Source organism: Trematomus bernacchii, unplaced genomic scaffold, assembly GCF_902827165.1.
Source record: "Trematomus bernacchii unplaced genomic scaffold, fTreBer1.1, whole genome shotgun sequence".
Lineage (NCBI taxonomy): Eukaryota > Metazoa > Chordata > Actinopteri > Perciformes > Nototheniidae > Trematomus > Trematomus bernacchii.
The window spans coordinates 2,190,599-2,209,685 of record NW_022987689.1 but is presented as its reverse complement, the minus strand read 5'-3'; the positions used below and the strand labels follow the sequence as shown (position 1 = coordinate 2,209,685).

General features: G+C 38.8%; 3 protein-coding genes across 5 annotated transcripts; 1 reads left to right on the top strand and 2 right to left on the bottom strand.

Annotated features, from left to right (window-relative positions):
* Positions 1-2: 2 nt before the first annotated feature.
* On the bottom strand, positions 3-7,027 carry LOC117488729 (serine/arginine-rich splicing factor 11-like). Of its 3 annotated transcripts, none has more exons than XM_034137788.1 (12): positions 6,738-7,027; positions 5,512-5,645; positions 3,065-3,180; positions 2,222-2,302; positions 2,096-2,133; positions 1,841-1,974; positions 1,599-1,677; positions 1,403-1,525; positions 1,225-1,314; positions 1,041-1,106; positions 716-881; positions 3-613 (listed from the first exon to the last, which is right to left on the bottom strand). In XM_034137788.1, exons 1-12 carry the CDS (start codon positions 6,857-6,859, stop codon positions 431-433), a joined length of 1,332 nt encoding a protein of 443 aa, XP_033993679.1. In that variant the 5' UTR covers positions 6,860-7,027; the 3' UTR covers positions 3-430. The 3 variants fall into 3 exon arrangements, with proteins under 3 accessions (XP_033993679.1, XP_033993680.1, XP_033993681.1); XM_034137789.1 differs by having other exon boundaries at positions 3-517; XM_034137790.1 differs by lacking the exon at positions 6,738-7,027 and having other exon boundaries at positions 3,429-5,645.
* A 2,459-nt stretch (positions 7,028-9,486) lies between these two features.
* On the top strand, positions 9,487-13,438 carry rpe65a (retinoid isomerohydrolase RPE65 a). Its single transcript, XM_034138070.1, has 14 exons — positions 9,487-9,531; positions 9,793-9,875; positions 10,051-10,201; positions 10,330-10,437; positions 10,597-10,738; positions 10,835-10,982; positions 11,173-11,254; positions 11,337-11,469; positions 11,575-11,714; positions 11,803-11,932; positions 12,530-12,644; positions 12,734-12,828; positions 12,922-13,033; positions 13,114-13,438. The coding sequence occupies exons 1-14, from the start codon at positions 9,521-9,523 to the stop codon at positions 13,257-13,259; spliced, it is 1,596 nt and encodes a 531-aa protein (XP_033993961.1). The 5' UTR covers positions 9,487-9,520; the 3' UTR covers positions 13,260-13,438.
* Positions 13,439-14,374: 936 nt separating this feature from the next.
* LOC117488846 (RING finger protein 11) lies at positions 14,375-18,443 on the bottom strand. Its single transcript, XM_034137988.1, has 3 exons — positions 17,825-18,443; positions 17,257-17,426; positions 14,375-16,702 (listed from the first exon to the last, which is right to left on the bottom strand). Exons 1-3 carry the CDS (start codon positions 17,945-17,947, stop codon positions 16,531-16,533), a joined length of 465 nt encoding a protein of 154 aa, XP_033993879.1. The 5' UTR covers positions 17,948-18,443; the 3' UTR covers positions 14,375-16,530.
* Between the last annotated feature and the right edge of the window lie 644 nt (positions 18,444-19,087).

Sequence of the window (19,087 nt, the reverse complement as noted above, 5' to 3'; positions counted from 1 at the left end):
AGTCTTGTTTTTTTCCAAATAGGCTTTATTATAAAAGAAATCCTTGATAAAACAATCGACACTTTCAAATAAGAAACAAACGTATTAACTGTTTCGAGAGGTTGAGGGAAGAGGCCTGAACAACACACCACAACACAAAAATAATGTAAAAGATACAATATGTGTAAAAAGGTGACACAAGCTCGAGAAAAGCAAAGCAAACCTACTTCCAGTTTTAACAGACTATGATTATTTCCGAGGCAAAAGCATGAGGGTACTTTAAAGCTATGGGACATATGGCCAACTCTGCAAAATGTCAATACAGCGACTCTTCTGTGCGAAAAATCATTACATTTGACGCTTACTTCACATTTTAGATCGACCCCAGTGGGGAATAAAGTCGTAACATGTTTACAACCAAAACAGAAAAGGAGGGACAAAGATGGACGACCTAATCACTGACATCCATGTCCTCTTCGTGGTGATCGTCAGCTCCGTTTACTTTGGCCTGCCGCGCGGTGCCGTTACCTTCGACAGACTGAGGAGACAAAGCAGAGTCGTCAGAATCTTTCCTGTCCGCTCGCTCCTTCCCGCTGTCATAGCCTTGTTCTTCCTCATCATAATCCCTGGTGATCTGTGAAAGGAAGCCAATGGATGGAACATTTTAAAGCATAGACAGCCCCGGGTTTACACCAGAACAACAAAGCTCGTGGCGAGGTAAAGGCACCGTGCTGACCTTGACATCTCCTTTCTCTCCGTCAGATTTCCTCTCCCGATCTCGCTCTTTGTCTTTACTCTTCTTCTTCTTGCTGGTGGAGCGTTCACGTTCCTCCCGATTGCGCTCTTTATCAATCTTGCGCTCCCTGTCCCTTTCCTTATCCTTTTTCTTTTCCTTCTTGTGTCTGTGGAGGGAGGAGAGGAAACGTCAGGTTGGGTTGGATCTAAGTACAGTTGGTTTAAATCCAATACATAATTACACATTGTTGACTTTTAGTTCTCGTTTGGTTCAAATAAAGTACTTCCTGGTATGAAGCACAAATATTTCACATCCAAATACCAACCGTCGAGGAGATGGAGTCTTTTTTTTAGGAGGAGATCGGCTCTTGCTGCGACTTTTCCTGCGTTTCCTGTGTAGCAGAACAGGAAAAACATGTATTACTGAAAACTGAGACCCCTGGCCACAGAATGAACGTTTATTTTTTACATTTCTTTGTTTCGGCACCCAAGACCCTTTTGTGTACTCACCGCTCCTCGCTGCGTGACCTCCTGGTTGTGCTGTAGCTTTTAGGCGGTGTTTTGGATCGTCTTTTCCCTGAATCGTCTTTCTTTCTATCCCTGTAGATACCATTTACGTTAGAAATACAATTTCCCCATCAGGCTTGAGTTCATCTTCAAACCGTAATATGTATAACGGCAAACCCACCGTGATCTGCTCGGAGATCGCTTGCTTTGGTCTCTGGAGTCGGTGTGTCTCCTGCGGGGGCTTTTGGAGCGCTTCCTGCTTCTGGAGTTTGACCGCCGCCGCTGTGATTTGCTCCTGGTTCTCCTGCAACCGTACAGTTAGATCAATTCACTGTATTGTGAAACTACAAAAGATAAGTCATAGTAGTATCACACACCTGTGTTTTGAACGTGATCTGGATCTCCTCCTCCTGGACCTGGATCTAGAGCGAGAGCGCTTCTTTTTGCTCTCTTTATCTGCAGAAGAGAAGGAAAACTAAATTCATTAGTAATGTAAAAATTAAATTTACAAGGACTTTTTTGAAAATGGTAAAAAAAACAAGGAATATTATGACACGAACACTGCATTGCACACACAACTATTATTATTGACTGTAAAGCTAAACGTCTGTGCACTCACTTCCTGGTTCAATAGCAGCAGAAATGAGCGACTGGGCCTCTCTCACTCTCTTCATGGCTTCCTCCATCTCTTTATTAGACGCGTCCGCCTTCAGGCTCGCACTCAGGTTTAAGCCTGCAGCCAAAGGATTCAGTCTGAAGGAAAAATATGAATTAGTCGACTTGTCATTACTACCAACATGTCTAATTCTTTCATTCGTGATTGAAAACTGCCTTTAGCCACAATTTCCAGAAGACACATTTTTTTATGACTTACTTTGGATCGGTCATGAACTTTAGCAGCTGATCAGCGGCCTAAAGAAGACAACAGGAAGAAGGGTTGGACTATGACAGACACTTCATATTTAACTTCAAGTCAATGTCATTCAACAAAGCCGCTCACCTGTGGGTTCATATTGTGTCCTGGGAATCCAAATGCAGCCATCGCATCCATGTTCGGAACACCGAAAGGGTTTCCTCCCATCTGGAATTTAAACAAATACAAGCATGTTCAGTAACTTCTGCTATGGCAGCCTGTTGTTTAGATATTGACATCTTACAAGTGTCCATCACACAAAAGAGATCTCACACAAATAACAATTATCAAAACAGAAAAACTGCAACTCCTTTCAAATGTTGAACCTTTGTTTTTTAACTAAATACTGAAGAACTTAATAATCTGTCTGCTGATGAAGAACGTGTAATATCCTCTGTAGCCTGTTACCAAACAGACTTTGAGGTGAGATTGTTTATATATAGAAAAAATACAGAAATATAAAATACAATAACTTGAATAGGTCCCCTATTATGCTCTTTTTCAATACCAAACAATGCCATAAACCCTTCTGTTTCAAAAGTACTAACTGTGTCTGTAGCTTTAAATGCAAAATAAGCTGCCACTCGCCACGCACCTCTGAGAGATGTTTAGTTTAAAAAAACACAATGGTGCTCTAGGAGGAGATTCAGGTGATAACGAGGGTGGGTGTTACTTTGGTTGGTTATTGGCTGGTGGTAGCACAACCCAAAGAAAAATGGTGAATCACAAAGTGGCCAAAAATGTCAGGTTTTTATATGAATTGATCAGGACAAAACGAGAGACTATCTTTTTACCTGAAACTTTCCCAATCTCTTAACACACAGGAGGACATATATATATATATTTATGTATAAAAGACATGAAAGAGTGGCTTTTGCATAACAGGTGACCTTGAAGTGAGGACACACAGTAGATTATCTAGAGTCTTACAGCTGGATTGGACATGGGATTGGGCAGCGGGAGAAGTCCTCCTCCTGGCAGGATTCCTGCAACAGCGTTTGCTGGCGCCAACAGAGACAAAGCTTTAGCCTCATCTGGAATAGATCCTACAGGAAGATAAAAACAGGCATTAGTAGAGAACGACATATTCACACACATCAACTACAGAGAAGACACTTTGGAAAAGACAAACAGAAAAAGTCTTCACACTGCAATTGCTCAAATAAGGTTCAACAACATGGTTACCTTACAGATCAGAGAAGAGTTCCCTATATTCAACATAATCATTGAAGTGACATAACTATTGCTGGAATATATCACACTACTCCAATGAACACTGCCAAGAATATATCACCTGAACGTGTTTTTTAAGTCATGAACCAAAGGTTAGCAAGCACAGCTGCTTCTCCAGTTGGGTGAGCCCTCAATTTTCATTGAGACGTTTACTGAAACAAGCGACTCACGCTGGCGGCTTCGCTACTAAAAGCACACAGAGAAAAATCGAGATACACACAACAGAGAGAATTTTAGGGATTTGGCAAGAACACTATACAAACTATCAGTGTTTACTTACCAAAAACACAAATGTCACAGCATATATTAGTATGACCTAAATGACAATAGCAGATATAGTGTGGCTAGCGTGTCTGCTGCAAATCATTCATCTAGTATCCTTACCTGCCACTGCATCAATCAACCAATAAGATCACAGCATGACTGGTTTGATTTATGTGTGCTAACACAGTCCAATTTAAAGTAATTTGATCATCTTTATTTGTAAAATGCCACTGATTGTATTTAAAAAATGGCCAAAATCAATACCTCATTGTCATCTCACAGTAAATCCACACCCAAAAATAGTATTTTGACAAAAACACATGACCTAAATACAGACACACAACAATGACAACATGTAAAAAAAAAAGAGCACACTGAAGAGAGAAATTGCTGCAGGAGACAAAACTTGGATGGTATTTTCAGCAGGGCCTGGTATACAGGACTGGCTGAGCCAGGAAAAAGAACTGTAAAACACAACAACAAAAGAAGACCACTGTTAAAGAGAATATTTACCAACATAATGTCATGTCGGCTCGGCAACTTAGACAAATTATGATGAGATAAAAGTATGACTATTATATAAGATAACCAATCATTGACTTGTGTTACTGCTCACATATTGGTAGGTGTGTGCAGAGCCAGCTGCCTGGGTAATGTGGTTTCTGCAAAGGTCATTATTATCAGCCATTGTTTATGCATAGGCCTTTATCACTAAAACCAAATAACTGCCATTAAAAGATTTTTCTTTCAGGAATGAATTAACATTTTTAAAAGGATAAGACAGACAATATAAAAATGTTGGTTATTGCAACAATACTTTCTGCTCTCAGTCATAATCCCATGTGTTACCTCTGAAATCTCAAGAAGCCGACACATTTTCTTGTAAATCGTTTACATACAGGATTAAAATGTGCTTTTCTTGGGGACTCTTTTCAGTGTTGGATTAATGAACATCTGTTGTGCTATCGAGTATTAACAGCTGCTGTGCAAACTGGTGGCATTGAGGTTGAGGAATATTGCCACCCTTATCTGTTAAGGAGCATTGCTTTAGCTCTCAAATGGCTTAGCAGCATTCATAAGAAGTGTTGCAAAACAATGCAAAATGAGCACCGTTTCAGGCTATGTCCCCGATATCTGACCTTTACACTCTAAACAAAACCACCTAGAAAAGGTTAATTAGACAGAAGGAAAGAGAAGGAGAAGGCAGAGAAAGAAAAGAGGACACGAAAAGGCCGGGGTGGGACTTGAATGCTTGCTGGCCTTTGCAAATGTTTACAATCCCCTGTTGGCAGGCAGAGGACCACTTTCAGCCATCCACGAGGGGGCTGCCTTTGCCTTCTTCACTACAAAAATCACACACACACACATACACACACACAAATAACAGAGAGAAGTTTAACAGAGGATAGTCCAATATGGGGGAGAAAATAAAATGCATATGGTTAAGACAACTTCACTGCGGCCGCCACAGCTTGGGAATGTTCAACATCTGTAAATGTCTGTGAAGCAGAATTTGGTATACTGTGCTTTCGAAATATAGAGCAAATTATTATTTTAGGCAGAGACATACCGCTTGATATGCATTTACCCAAATAAAGTCCAGTTTATCAAAATAATTGCATTGTGGTGGTAAAACAGCAATGGGATGTGCGACAACAGTATACCAAAGATCTGACAATAGAAGTCTGCTTTAAGGACTTCTTATAGACAATGGGAGGGAATGGCATTACCAGTATCATTATCTTTAAAAAGCTCATTTAAAACATACCATTGTTCACATATTAGAAAGATTACAAATGTTTTACTCTTTTAAATGTTGACTTTCCATGCCATTCAATCAACAAGGACCTCTCGTACGTGGAAATAATTAAATGACAAACCTTCGGCAAACGGGACCACAATCAACGCTCTGTCCACAAACACGGTGTTAGTCAGGTGTTGGGACACTCCAACAGACTCTGGCTCCACGAACTTCACAAAGCACACCCGCGATGTCACAGGCATCTGAGAGTCACTGTTGAGGAAGTCACAAATACTACATTAGACGAGTAAAGTTGCAAACAACATCTTTTTTGTCCTCTCCTTTGACAACAAAATGTCCTTTCACATCAGGGTTTCTACAACTTTTGGTTCTCTGACTGGTCTCTATTAGAATCTGGGACACGCATTATACGCAAGATTTTATGAAATTATGTTAAGATTACACTTTATAGGCCGGATTTCTGAAACAATAAGAACAACATTGTGATAATGAAATCTAGCTGCAACTTTACCAGCTTTGAGAACACTTTAATGCATCAATAATTATAATCAAAACATATAATAAATGATTCTGGAATGGGCCATTCTGCAGAATGAGTACTTTTGTTACTTTGGATATAGTATGAAGCCAATACTTGTCTTCTTCTACTTGAGTAACATTTTGATTGCAGGACTTTTACTTGTAACAGAGTATTCCTACACATTAAAAACTTCTACTTTTACTGAAGTACAAGATCTGAGTACTTCTTCCACCTCTGATTAAATCCACTAACACACTTTAATCTACTATTATGGACTGAGATATCTGGCAATATAAAAAGTTATATATGTTTTCTCCTCCTTTAACAGCTGCAAAATTCAAATCATACATGAATGCATCACACATTATACTCCAGTGATACAATATATATTATTGCTAAAAATGGCCACTTTGAATAATAGGTACTTAGATTTGGTACTTAAGTATATTTTGCAGCTACTTTTACTCATGTAACATTTTAGAATGCAGGACCTTTACTTGTAACAGTGTATTCCTACACTTTGGTATGTACTTTTTCCCCCTTTGAGTATGACCAACCAAATCTCATTTTCAAAATGTCATCAAATGTCTTCATGATGGTAAAGAAAAACGTTGGAGAACATGAGTGCTATAACCAACAAGTCAATTAATGATGGATATAACTGTAGCATCAGTTGTTAGGTAGCTATAGCGTTATTAGGTGTGCGGTTAGCATGTTAGGCCTAGTTACGTTTCAGGCTCACACAAAGCCAACCAGTTTAAAAACCATGCATCCTATCTGTGACTCCATCATAAATAAAGGAAAGCAGCAGACAGTGAACTCACTCTGGAGGAAACAGCTTCAGTTCTTCGATGGTTCCCAGGAAACCGAACAGTGTTCTCATCTGCTCCGATGTGGTGCTTGGCGACACATTGGTCACCTGGACCACCTTCGTAGTGTAATTCATTGTTTTTCGATTAAAACCGTTCGAACAACAGCACTGCAGTTGTCTAATGAACTTAAATAAAAGCCACGGTTAATCGCTGTTGTTAAAACAGCGTGTTTATACGAATTTGCGGGCTAGGTGTTAGCTAGCAGTTACGTCTACACACTAACATATCGGCGCCATATTGTATTTCCAGAACGCACTGCGCATGCGTATAGTTGAACTCCTTTGCTGTAAAAACAATGTTGATCTTTCATAAAAACACGACTGGCCGTGGTGTAAAGTAACGAAGTACATTTACTCAAGTGCTTTACTTAAGAACAATTTTGAGGTATTTGTACTTCACTTGAGTATTTTCATGTTATGCTACTTTATACTTTTACTTTTATTTTTTTATTTTTTTACTCCACTATATTTATTTAAAAAATGTAGTAACAAGCGACTTTGAAGGTATGGATTTATAATACAATTATCAATTAATTAATCATTACGTTTTATTATAGGACGGTTAAGCTTCCCAGCAGTATACTGTAGAGTAATCTAAATAATCCCCACCTTTACCAAGTGCAACATTTACATTGATGCATTAATAACCCTAAGTGTGATACCTTTTAATATATGATATAGGCCATAGCTACTGGAAAATAAGTAGGCTACTTTTACTTTTTGTACTTGAAGGATATTTTGATGGCAATACTTGCAGGACTTTTACTTGTAACATAGTATTTGTACACTGTAGTATTGCTACTTAAGTAAAATATCTGAGTACTCCTTAAACCTCTGATGACTGGTTATAAGGTTTGTCAATTAACTACCTCTTACTGAACAATCTTATATCAGTCTTGCACACCAAGGCACGCCACAAATAAACTATGTAGTAAACAGTATACAGTATGTGTACTATCTTGGAAATGTTTTGATCTTCACTCAACCAACAGAGGTCTCCCTTTCCTTTAACTGATGACATACACATAGGAACACTAAGTATTGTTGGGAAAATAAAGATCTATGTTTTTGCTAGTTACATTTTTTATTTATCATTTATTTTCTTAGAACCTCTGTAGGTACATATTGTGAATATTTTACCAGACACAATGTCATCGATTCTCATTATTATATCTGTGTAGGATACATCTTTCTGTTTAAACATTAACTAAAATTAGTTATTTTTTGGGTAAATATTTGTTGCATTTAAAACATAATACAAATAATAACCCTTCATGATTAGAATATATTGCCCTATATACAATATTTAACAAAAGTAATAGTAACAATAAAAACAAAACCGACATAATAAAAAAAGTCAAAAATTAACTAATAAATGATTTAAGGTGAAAATGTATAGTCAAAAAGTAGAAATAGGGCCACACATAGGACAGTATGTACACATTCCTCACATTTAAGCTAGTTTAAATCCTGTACTTTAGCCTCACACTTCTTTCAGTTAAATCTTGACCTTGGAAATTGCAGATCAAATTATGAACTTTGCACTCAAGCGCTGGAATTGCGAAAAGAAAATCTGCCTTTCAATTTTAAATCACATGCCTAAAGTTGTGAGCACAGAATATTTTAGATTAACCTTTTATTTGCTCACTAACTCTTTGTGGAGCTTTCAACCCCATCACACAGTTTTCAACAGAGGTTGATGTTTGTTATCTTTGTCTTTGTGATGGATCTGCAGATCTGAAACTGTCAGATCACAAAAATAACCTTATTGAATAGTGAGCAACCTTTATTAATTGATAAAGAACATGTGATGTCATTGAAAGATTCAGAAATTAGCCATGGGGTCAACATCACAACCCCGGCTTCTGGCAATGTGCTTCTGGTGAAACTCTTTCTGCTAATGGTGTTTTTTCCCAGGAGGAACAATGCAGAGTTTGTCCTCATGCCACACTGGGCTTAACCCCTACATCTGGATTAAAATTTAACTGAGACTGAGAGAAGCAAGTCATGGCATTTTGAGATCTGACCAAAGAACACAAAGGCCATATCGCATCCTATTAGCATCGTGTTTCCCATTTATATTGTACGAGGTGGCCTAATAATAGCTGTTGAGGTTTACTGTTATTGTTGTTTTACAATAAATCCTCTTCTAGAAACATTAAATGAATTCAACATAAAGAGGTAGTACTTGGTTTTTGGCCAATTCACTCATGATCCGAATGTTACACGGTTCAATACACTTGTAAGTCGCTTTGGATCAAATCAGCTAAATAAATGTAATGTGATGAAAGTTTTCTATAAATGTACTACACACATTCTTAACAACTGACTTTAACATCCATATTCACTTCTGTTTACTTCCTCCATGGTGGCATCAAAAGCCTTATTTAAAATATACTGCAAATAGTATGACTCAGCATAGCTATATGTTAAAAGCACACCAATTGAAGAAAAAAATCACATGCACAATTGCAACACATTTGACATTTCTTTGCACTCAATATCTCTGTTATAAATCCGGTTTCAGAGGGGTGACCATTGAGCCACCCAGAGGATATTGGCACAAAGGGATTCTTGTTCACAGTGCAACATGATTGGCCAGTAGGAAGGTTTACAGCACAGATTTTCAGTGACTCTGAGGGGGACAAGACGAATAAATACCACAAATCTGCAGGGAGGCCAGAGTTGTAGAGAAGTGACATTCTGCTTTGTGTGGTGCCACAACAAGAGAGAGTCATGGTCAGCAGGTGAGTTTCTGAAGAATTATTGCAACTTGCAATGTTATCTTAAATCCTATTATAATGTGTTTATCAGTTCAGCTTTAAGTTGAAAAGTGTTTTTTTTTGTGACTTTAATGTCTGCAGCCAATTAAATCGTAATGATCTAACATGTTGAACTGCATGACCTGTTAGAAATATGACTTTCTCACACATTGAATTTGTTGGAAATGTTATTACTTTTAGTTTCTTTCTGCAATGTTGGTTGATGCCTTCACTGTTTGATTACAGATTTGAACACCCAGCTGGTGGCTACAAGAAGATTTTTGAGACATGCGAGGAGCTAGCTGAGCCTCTTCCAGCAACAGTCACAGGTTTGTTTGTATCTTCAATCTTTAAGACAGGAATAGACTGCGGGCAAGTTATTATTTGTCATTCATATACTGATGCACTTGTTGTTATTTCTTCTAATAGTAGAGAAAGCATTTTTTACATCTCTATACATTTAAAACCAATCTCTGATTTGTGTTCATTTTGCCGGTATTACAGGTAGGATTCCTCCATTTCTGAAGGGAAGTCTGCTCCGTTTGGGACCTGGGCTGTTTGAGGTTGGAGATGAACCTTTCTACCACCTCTTTGATGGCCAGGCCCTCATGCACAAATTTGACTTCAAGAACGGTCAGGTCACCTACTTCCGAAAGTAAGAGCTTCAGGAAAATACTTCAGACAATTAACTAATTTATATTAATGCCACGTCGCTAAATAAACCTGCGTAAACTTGAGCATATTTTTTTATTTTAAATGCTGTTTTGATTTTTCTCCATTTAGGTTTGTCAGAACCGATGCCTATGTGAGAGCCATCACAGAGAAACGTGTGGTGATCACTGAGTTCGGCACCTTTGCCTACCCTGATCCCTGCAAAAACATTTTCTCCAGGTGGGTTGCACATAACACACAGGAAGTCATCACCTGGATACCAGCTGGGTGTTCATATCTGTCATATTGATGCTACATTTGTTTGTCTTTTATTTGCCATAGTGTTTGTTGTGTAGGATTTCCTTTACCAATTCCTTTTATAATGTGTTTTCTCTTCAGGTTTTTCTCTTACTTCAAGGGTGTTGAGGTGACAGACAACTGCCTGGTGAATGTTTACCCTATCGGTGAGGATTACTATGCTGTAACAGAAACCAACTACCTCACTAAAGTAGACACTGATTCCTTGGAGACGCTGAAGAAGGTATATAAATAGAAACATATCCTGTAATATGAGATGTAAAAATACTTCCAAACCCCTCTTCATGTTTAAGCATTTTGAAATTTATCTTTTCTGTAGGTTGATATGTGCAACTATGTCAACATTAACGGAGTGACAGCCCACCCTCACATTGAGCAGGATGGCACAGTGTACAACATTGGAAACTGCATGGGAAAAGGGGCAACGTTGGCCTACAACATTGTCATGACTCCGCCCACACAGAAAGGTTTGGATCAGTGCTGGCATCTTCAAACATAACAGCAGTATTTAACTTCAGTGACCTCTACGTAAACTTAGTTTGTCTTAGGCTGCTGATTGGCAATTCATGTTCAACAAAATTAGTATGACCCCTCAAGGTGAGTCCCTGCAAGCTTGCTCAACTTAAAAGATTCAAAGTAGCATTTTTTTGTCCTCAGATAAGTCTGATCCCATTACGAAGTCCAAGGTGGTGGTGCAGTTCCCAAGTGCCGAGAGGTTCAAGCCCTCCTATGTGCACAGGTGCGTCAAACTCAGGATTTCTGTCAATTATGCATTTCTTTGTCAAGTTCAAATTTTGATTTAATCTCCTTAACAATTTCAGCTTTGGCATGTCAGAGAACTACATTGTCTTTGTGGAGACCCCGGTGAAAATCAACCTGCTGAAATTCCTGAGCGCTTGGAGCATCCGAGGCTCCAACTACATGGACTGTTTCGAGTCCAACGAGAGCCAAGGAGTAAGAACTTGCAGTAGATCGATATTTTATTTTTTTAACCGTTAATATCATCACTGCCCCTGCCTCGATAATCTAATGATATCTATGTTGATGTGTGCTTTATAGACCCTGTTTCACATTGCCAAGAAAAACCCAGGAGAGTACATTGACCACAAGTTCAAAGGGGCTGCCATTAACATGTTTCATCACATCAACACCTATGAGGATCAGGGCTTCATTGTTACTGACGTCTGTGGATGGAAAGGGTAAATGTTGGACTTCTATTTCATCCTTCCTGTACCTGACTAGTTTGATACATAACTAATGTTGTTCATTGTTGCTTTATTCGTGCAGTTTTGAGTTTGTTTACAACTACCTCTGGTTGGCCAACCTGAGAGCCAACTGGGAAGAGGTGAAGAAGGCGGCCATGATGGCGCCCCAGCCGGAGGTCCGCAGATATGTTATTCCCCTGGACATCCACAAGGTGAGTCACTTTTTTAGCTCTTCTGATGAACATCTATGTTCATGTTATCTGTCGGATGTGGGACCAAGTCAATGTTTAGCAAGTCACAAGTATGTTTCAAATCTTTCAAGTCCCAAGTCAATCCAAAAGTCCCAAACGTTGAGACCTAAACCAGTAATAATGCGCTCTTTACAAAATGTAATAGCATTTTTGGGCCACGTTTTTTTCATACTGCTATGATGTTTTTTGTTGACCACTGCAAAATTATGTTTTTATCTTTGATATCGTTTTTCCAACTGGCACATAACGTAACATAACTTTAGTTCTTTATGGTTCTCTCCTGCAATTTCATTGAATGCCGTCAGATTGGTTCAAACAAAGCTATCTGGGGAATAAAAAGAGAGACTTCATGGGAATTAATAGTATTAATGTACCAGGAAATGAAGAGAAATTAATTGATCTATGGCCCACTTTTTAAATAACACACCTTTAAATCTTTGGACTGGACTAACATTAGGCATCAAATGTGTGACCTGAGTCTGACTTAAGTCTGACTCAAGTTAGTGACTCTTGTCCACACATGTGATTTGTTGTAATCTCATTGCGGACCTGATGTAGGAGGAGCAGGGGAAGAACCTTGTCAGCCTGCCGTACACCACTGCCACAGCCACCATGCACGCTGATGGCACCATCTGGCTGGAGCCGGAGGTGCTGTTCTCCGGGCCTCGCCAAGGTGAACACACATCCAACAAATGTACCCAATCATTCACATTGGACACAAAAATATTCATTAGTTAACTATTTAATGTTGTTTTTGTGTAGCCTTTGAGTTCCCTCAGATCAACTATGGGAAGTACGCAGGGAAGAATTACTCATACGCCTACGCCCTGGGTCTCAACCACTTCATACCAGACAGGGTACGTCAACAATGCCAACAATTGGAAGTCATTTAGAGTTTGTAAAACAAGCTAGTTCATCACCTGATTTTGTTGTTGTTGTTGTTGTTGTAGATCGTCAAGTTGAATGTGAGGACCAAGGAGACCTGGGTATGGCAGGAACCCGACTCCTACCCCTCAGAGCCCCTGTTTATTCAGAGCCCTGATGGAGTGGATGAGGATGATGGTACGTCAATGTAAAAATATGTAATCCTACACTCACTATGAGGGAGATTGTTTTATGATAACGTGGTGCTGTGTTCTCAGGTGTGCTGCTGAGCATCGTGGTTGCCCCCGGTGCCCAGAGACCAGGGTACCTCCTGATCCTCAACGCCAAGGATCTGTCTGAGATTGCCAGGGCGGAGGTGGACTGCACCATGCCCGTCACCTTCCACGGGATGTACAAACCATAATGCTGCTTTGATCTACAGCAGTCAGCCATTACAGCGTTATCAACTGTCACCCAGTATTACAGGATAAATAATGGCCTAACGCTTCCATGTGTTTATTTGCAGCTGATGTGGGTTGTGAAATTAAAAAAATAGTTTGTGAAGTGACATTTTAATTCTAGTTGCTGGATGTACTAGAATAAACCTGCATTGTCATTATTGGGTTAATAAAACATATATGGATTTGTTCACATGCTGTGTCACATGAATATTTAATGGTTGGAAGAAATACATTTGGTGTGATCAAAACATGTTGTTTTATATATGTACCAGCTATTTACTAGGTTGCCCGGTGTAAATAGAGAAATAAATACCGTGCTTCAAATTAGATTCAGCCCTTTGAAAAAAATGACATTTACTGGTTTTAATCATAGGGTTTTAATACTTAAATATAATACTTAATTCCTGCCAACTCTTGAGCTTCTGAACTTGTACTCGCCATCGAAATATAAGGTTAAAACAACTTAATTATCATTAAAGATGCTTGTTGTTTTGAACAAGCAAGAATTTTCTTGATATATCATGGATCAATTAACACTGGAATTCTAATTCTGTATAGTGTTGCTCAAAGTTGTCTGAATCTGACGCAGGTCTTGCAGCAACGCAAAGCTGATTAAGTGTTGTGCTGCTTAGGCTTGAGAAAGAAAGCACATGTTGCAATCCATTGTTCATCTTAAGTGCACAACAATGAATACGTTGTAATTTCACAAACCCACGTTTTATTGTATGCAAGATTCATGTTATTCAACAAAGCAGGTTTGATTAAATGTATCATGTGTGGAGTTTCAGTAGGGTTTCTCTTCAGTTTTTCTAATTACAATTCCACTCTAGTGTTAATTATGTCGCCCCCGAAGCTGATGCAAGCTCTGGAAACAAAGCATCAAACATTACTAATATGTCTTGGGCAACAGCTAACCCTGATTATGTCTGACACATTTTAAACTCACTGCCAGATTTTAGGATTACATTAATGAAGGGCTCAAAGTAATATTTTGCAATCTCTCATGTTGGTACAACCTGGCCATTTGCATTAAGTCCACTTTGCCTGGCTGCATGTTCGTAATAAAAAAACACCAACACATATTTTTTCTCTTTATTTTTTTCACATGATGGCCTTCCAAAAGAAAAGAAAAACAGGATTACAGGAAATATTAATTCTCAGAATAAACTTAAAATGAAAAACACAGCAAAGGAAAAGCTAAATGGAAAACTTGATACATCAGTTGCAACTATCACACCTTAAAAGAAGTGTCTCACACACTGAAATTCATTTGGGACAGAGGCTCGCAGTCAGGCTTACACCAGTGTAAAAGTGAAATACTTACTAACCTAAATGCAAAGTGGATTTTACACAAACATAACAAAAAGATAAAACACAGGTAACATAAAAAAAGACAGCCACACTTTCAACAAACAATGCCACAAACCAAAAATAAATGATTGTTACTACTGTTACAGTAAATGGAGATAACCATGTAAAAAAAAAATGATGTTAAATGACTGTGCTAACGTTTACTCATAAAGAACCCAATCAAGCCAATTTTCTTTCTTAAAGAAACAGTACGACATGTTGGGAAATATGCTTAACCGATCTGTTGCCAGGAGATGAGCACACAGATACCTCATGTCTGTAAACCTAGTATGAATCTAGACTGGGGAGGCATTTAGCTTAGCTTAGCATAAAGACTGGAAGAGGTGGGAAACCACTTCTGTCCAAAGTTAAAGAGTTAGCTTACCAGCAGTTAAATAGTTAATCAACATGTTAGCTCATGTTTCTTAAATCTGTAGTTAAATAGTTAGAGTTGAATGCTTTTAATAGTTGTCAATCGACACTTAACTCCTCCCAAAACCACAAAGGACTGAGTTTCGGAGGTGCTGCTAGGTGTGTTTTTGACCATGCCTGCAGTTTCACACTGCTTACAGTCTTTATGCTAGACTAATCCCCTCCTGGCACCAGCTGATTACTTAATACACAGAATGACCTACTCATTTAACTCTTGATATCTAAGTGGATGTGCATATTTCCCCAAATGTCGAACTTGTCCTTTAAACTGGAGAAAGCCTCTGTCCCTTCACTTAGACACAAAAACACACACAAATCAAAAGTCAAGCAGAACAAAGCGGAGGCTCACACTACCAAATCACAGATTTCATGAAATACATTTTCAGGTTTACTTCAATGTGATAAGTGACTACTGACAGCTTTGAAAACCTTTTCAGTTATATAACTTTTGCATCTCAGGAAACAAAGGAATGAAGTATCGATAGTGCAAGGTTATAAGGTACATATATTAATATATTGTTTAGATACTGTCCTATAAGTAAAGTGCAAATCTCTGGATCAGATGAAAAGTGTGTGCAAGCATTTCCAATTTTTGACTGACTGATCCACCTGCCCATGCACAAATGAGCCCTTTACATTGGCTGCCAGCTTCTTTACACACCACCTGGGGAAACATTCACATTACACAACAACATTTTCCCTTAAACATCTTTAAGGTTCAGCCACTTGGAGTAGCCAAAATACATTTAGCGCAGATCTCCTGTAGGTGATCATTGTGTACTTATAAACTTTGGGTGATTTCTATTAAGGGTGTGCATAATTCTTTTGTACTCCTGACAAACTGGAGAGTGATTTCTTTTGATATCTAACACCAACAGTGTAAACTTCAGCCATGTATTCCCTTACCTCCAAAGGGCCATTTTAATGTGAGAGCATGTTCAGGAGAACGATCAATATGTTGAGGAAGTCTTACTGTTGCCATGAAAAACCTAACTTTTTCCCAAACAGATTTCTAGCAACAATTTTTTAGCATGTTGTTAAAAAAATCTGTTAATGTAAAATATCGATTTGAATGTCTACTCACGGAGAATGAAGGTGAACTGGGAACATACGGGGAGATACCACTGAGACCGGCTCAAGTGGAAATGCAAAGTCATCAAACAGCTGACACACACACACCCAAGGTGCTTACTGTCAGACACACACAAACACACACTTGTGTAACTGATGTTTAAGACCAGCTTATTTTGTAGACCTAGGGGCATGGAAGGCCAACATTAGGTGAGTAATTTTTGAATATTTCAAAGTGCAAGAAAACAGCCAAGACATTTTTTTATAGCTCGTCTCACTCTATAAAAGGGCAGTTGCTGGGTTTACGAGTGTGTGTGTGTATTTGGGGCTGAAGGGGTCGTGTTTGATCTTAGTTTGGGACTGGAAGCGTGAAGAAAAAAATCAGGCGGTCTCATAGGTGGAGAGCAGGGCAGCATCCACAGGCTCCATGCAGGAGGGGCAGGTGAAGGACCTCATCAGCCAGTCGTCTATACAGTCCATGTGGTAGATGTGCATGCACGGCAGGAACCGGATGGGGTCCCCGTATACAAAGTCCAGCATACAGATTACGCATCTGAAAAAAACACATGAAATAAAAGAGCTTTAATACACACCAGTGTAAAGCTGATATTGTGACCACAGATTACAAATGATTAGATTAAAGTTATATCTGTATATACCTTAACTGCCGTCTTTTAGCATGCATTGCAATATTTGTATATCCTATATAAAAAGGACAAATATTATCGATACCATTTAAGGATATATAACAGAAGAGAAAACAGTTATTCCTTACACCGAGAAGAAAGTGTTAAATGTCATGTTAAGATAAATGTATTCATTGAGCTGTTCTATAATGGCAGCAATCACAAGCGTGATTATTTTGTCAATATTAAGTTCAGTTGTTAACCTCGATTGCTCATTGACTTAGGAAAAAATGTTATTTACTGAACTGTAAAATATAATGAAACTGAAAAACAAAAATGAAATTAACCAGCCAGTCCCAAATCACTAATGTGCTTGAGATTTGCTTAGATATAAATTATACAACTTCATTGCTTTAGTCTCCGCTCTAATAGCCTGCAACCACCCCTCTATGCAAACGTCACAAAAATACAAAATGCTCACTCTCTAATCTTTTTCTCCGAGCCGTCCTGCCCCCCGTCATAGACCCCCTTAGGGAGGTGCTGGATGAGGCCGATGCGCTGAGCGATGCGGATCTGCTCCTCCTCCGTCAGCTGGGTGGCCAGACGGGCCTGGCTGGGCGTGGGGTGGTACATGGGCATGTGAGCCTGCTCCTGGTAAAGACAAAAGAAACCACAACAATTACAAAAAATCAACCCACCCTCCTGCATCAGCTCACTGTATGCATGCAGCGCTGATATGTGAGGCTATGTGCAGGGATACACTGCCAAGTAAAGCAGCTGTCTAATGTTGACATTCTTGACAGGTCGATATGATGATAAGTGTTTGTTTACTCAGGTGTTTACCGACTATAATGGATTCCAGGTAGAAAAAAGGCCAGAGACCTGAAACACGGGCCAAGGGACTATTTTCACAAACATGTACTGCTGCATACAAACATGTAGGCTAATTACTAACTAATAACATTATTCTTGAATCTATTTGTTTTAAGTGTCCCCCGAACTTTCATGTTGTTAACTTGATACCCTGTAAAGTGTTAGCAGTGGTTCACCTGGTACGGCGGAGGTGGCTCCAGGTCCGGGTCTGTCCCTTCGCCGAAGCTCGCCCTGTCCGACTGGGATTCATGAAGCAGAGAAATGTCGTCTGATGTCGGAGACTTGAGACAGTTGCCCATATCTTCGTGTCTCCAGTCCCGTCCCGACGTTAAAAATCAGATCTGTGTTGCTAAAGTTGCTCTCGGTGGCTAATAGTAGTTTTGTCTAATATTCCAGAAAACATTTAATTCCAGGTCAACTAAACACTGGAAAATATACTACGTACATGAGTATAAACCTCCTATATGAACCTTAAATGTTAAAGCGAACTAGTTAATCTTCATGTTTATACGGACCTTCAACTAAAAAACAAAACAAAGAACGACAGCTAGCTACTTTTTAGCTAGCCAGCTGGACGACTTCCTCGACAAGTATCGCTCATAGCCTTGTAAGAATAACGTTTTCTATAAAATATCTACTTCAACAGTAGATACGGATGTAACGCTAAGCGGCATGAGTGTTGGACTGTAGCGACATTTCCGACTTTTAATTTCGTGAGAAACATTAAACAGTTTGCTTCCTTGCTAGCTCTTTCTTCAGCCGAGGACATGTATCAGTCCGTTGGATATGACGTAAGGGTGTGATTCTGTGCAGTGATTGGATGATTTATTTGACGTCGATATACGAAGGAGCCAAGTCCCGCCCCTTTTAATTATAAAAATCCATCTCATGTATTTGTTTTACGTTCATAAAAAATACAAATAAAACCGTAAGGTGTTTTTTTTTTTTGCTGAACACGGATAAATGTGAAACCAATGTAATGTTTTTGCTTAATTCACAGTTGAACCTATTCTTTTTCTTCACACATCTAACTTCCCGACTGGTTATGAAACTACTGTAAGCATTGGGTTGAGAGGTCATGCTCACAACACATGACCTCTCAACCCAATGCTTACATCCTTAACACCTCGGACGTTACACTACATTAATAATATATATATATTTTTTAATGCTTTTGCAAAAAATTGGTTTCGAAAATAATTACTACAGCTTGGTAATTAATGAATAAGCTTGATTTTGGGAAATATTCTTTATGGAAAATCTATTTTCTGTGATACAGTAAGGTGCTGTTAAAATAGAGATAATAATATAATAATAATAATAATACATTTGATTTATATAGCACACTTTAAAGACAACGTCATCTCAAGGTGCTTCACAAAGCTAGATACAAGGCTGATTTCCAATTAGGGGGCGTGTAGTCTGGTAAAACACTGCCT